This window comes from Octopus bimaculoides, chromosome 8, assembly GCF_046866305.1.
Source record: "Octopus bimaculoides isolate indiv1 chromosome 8, ASM4686630v1, whole genome shotgun sequence".
Classification (NCBI taxonomy): domain Eukaryota; kingdom Metazoa; phylum Mollusca; class Cephalopoda; order Octopoda; family Octopodidae; genus Octopus; species Octopus bimaculoides.
The window spans coordinates 98,482,808-98,485,237 of record NC_142935.1 but is presented as its reverse complement, the minus strand read 5'-3'; the positions used below and the strand labels follow the sequence as shown (position 1 = coordinate 98,485,237).

The following is a 2,430-nucleotide window of genomic DNA, read 5'->3' as shown; positions in this document are numbered from 1 at the left end:
TTGTAACCGACGACAGAAAGAGAAACGCATGACTCCTCCAGGGACTCTCGGTCCGAATGGCGAGTTTCTTCAAAATTCGGAGAATTCTCTGCAGGGGGGAGGAAGTCCGATGCGCTCGAACAGCGGTGGCGGATCACCACTGATCCCTACATCCATACCATCACACTCGTTATCCCAATCAATTGTAGGTCACACGATGTCGCAAGCACATACACCAGTCCCCTATCCGCACGGAGGGGGCAGCCCGTTACAATCCACAAACGGGGCCAACAATGGCTCTCCACTTATAACAACTGCCATCAATTCACATTCTATATCGCAGTCCCTGGCGCAGACACTAGCGCAGCAGCAGCACAATCCAAGCCATCATCATCAACATTCTTTAAAACAGCACTCGCCAAATCACTGACTTTGGCGGGACCTACCCGGATTTATTTGAAGCGTATCAAAATTAAAATTACAGATTGTTGAAAGAAAAAAATAATTACATATATATATATATATACATATACATATACATATACATATACATACATACATATATATATATATATATATATATATATATATATATATATATATATATATATATATATATATGCATATATATATATGAATATATATATATATATGATAATTGCAAAGGAGAGAGAGAGAAAAAGGGAAAAAGATGTTATGTAAGAAGAAACGCATAAAGAGGAGCAAAACAGTGGAAAAAGAAAGAAACGAAAGGATCAGTCCCAGGGAGAAATAGGAGAGAACGAGAGAGGGAGAGAACGAGAGAGAGAGTGAAAGAACGAAAGAACGAAAGAGAAAAAGAACGAGAGAGATAGAATGAGAGTGAGAGGGTGAGAGAGAGAGAGAGAGAGAGAGTGAAAGAAAAGAAAAGGGAGTCGAAGAAAGGAGAAAAAGAAGAAGGGAAAAAAAAACGACGACGAGGAACGATGCGAGAAGGAAGGAAGAAAATCGACAAGAATTTCTCAGACTTGAAAAGAGAAAGAAAGGAAGAAAGAAAGAAGAGAAAAGAAAAAAGAAAAGAACAAATATCCTGGATTTAAGCAAAAAACACAACACAACAAAAACACACAGAATGAAAATAACAATTGAACGAGTGAGAGATTCTTTCATTTCTTTAAATCTTTCTTTTTTTTTTATTTGTGTTCCCTTAATTTTTCTTTCTCCAAGCGCAGATATTAATTGATGTTATTGTTGTCATTGTTGTTATTGTTGCTAAGACTATTGAGGTTATCTTTCACCACCACCACCACCACCACCACCACCACCACCACCACCACCACCATCATCATCATCATCATCATCATCATCATCGCGTATCCATGATTATTAGTTTGACCATTAACTACGCAATCGTCTACTTCTTTATGTTTTGATTATTATTATTGTTATTATTATTATTATTATTATTGTTTTTATAATCATCATCATCATCATCATCATCATCATCATCATCATCGTCATCATCATCATCATCATCGTCATCGTCATAGTGAACGTCATAAAACATGTTTGATAATATCACTTTTATTTATTCAATGTACACCCACACAATTCATTCGTGTATGTCAGTGTGTGTATATGTGTGCGTTAATATGTATGTATGTATGTATGTATGTATGTATATAACATATATATGTATACATACATACATATATATATATATGTATGTATGTATGCATGCATGTATGTATACGTATAGTATATATGTATGTCTGTGTTTATATATATATCTGTGTATATATACATATATGCATGCATACATATTGACGCACACGTATACAGGTGCACGTTTATATATCTATTTATTTTATTGTTTGTTTATGCATCAAACGTATGTTTGGAGCGAACATCGCAGGTTCTCTTACGAGATATAATTAAATGCAACGCCTTGGGGCATAAAACCAGTCAATGTGAGAATGTATTTTAAATGTGGCACTTTATATATACACACATATATACATGCATAAATACATATATACATACACATATACAAACACACACACACAGACATATACAAGCACACACACACACACACACACACACATACGTAAAGATGTGTGTATGTATATGTGTAAGTGTGTATGCATGTATGTGTATATGAATGTCAGTATAGAGATCTCTAGGTAATTGAAACGACCTCCATACACGAATTATTTTTGTAAACATAATAATAGTAATAATAATAATAAAAAAATTATTAAAATAATTATAATAATAGCAATAATAATAATAATAATAATAATAATAATAATAATAATAATAATAATTTGAAGAAAAAAAGAGGATTAATAATTATTTCTACATTGACGACAAATGGGGAAACTAAAAGTGAGACGGTGAATTTGCTAGAAATAGTAGCCAAACATCCGTTTTCTACACAACCGTCTTAAAATAAGGCAAAAATACTTCACG

The 2,430-nt window shown here is 33.5% G+C and overlaps 1 protein-coding gene across 1 annotated transcript in view; it reads left to right on the top strand.

Annotated features, from left to right (window-relative positions):
- LOC106878676 (POU domain, class 3, transcription factor 4) overlaps positions 1-873 on the top strand; it is a 1,968-nt gene extending 1,095 nt beyond the window's left edge. Inside the window, exon 1 of the mRNA XM_014927960.3 lies at positions 1-873. This exon is cut by the window's left edge and continues 1,095 nt beyond it. Within this exon, the coding sequence (XP_014783446.1) occupies positions 1-409 (409 nt within the window). The 3' untranslated portion in view covers positions 410-873.
- Positions 874-2,430: the final 1,557 nt, after the last annotated feature.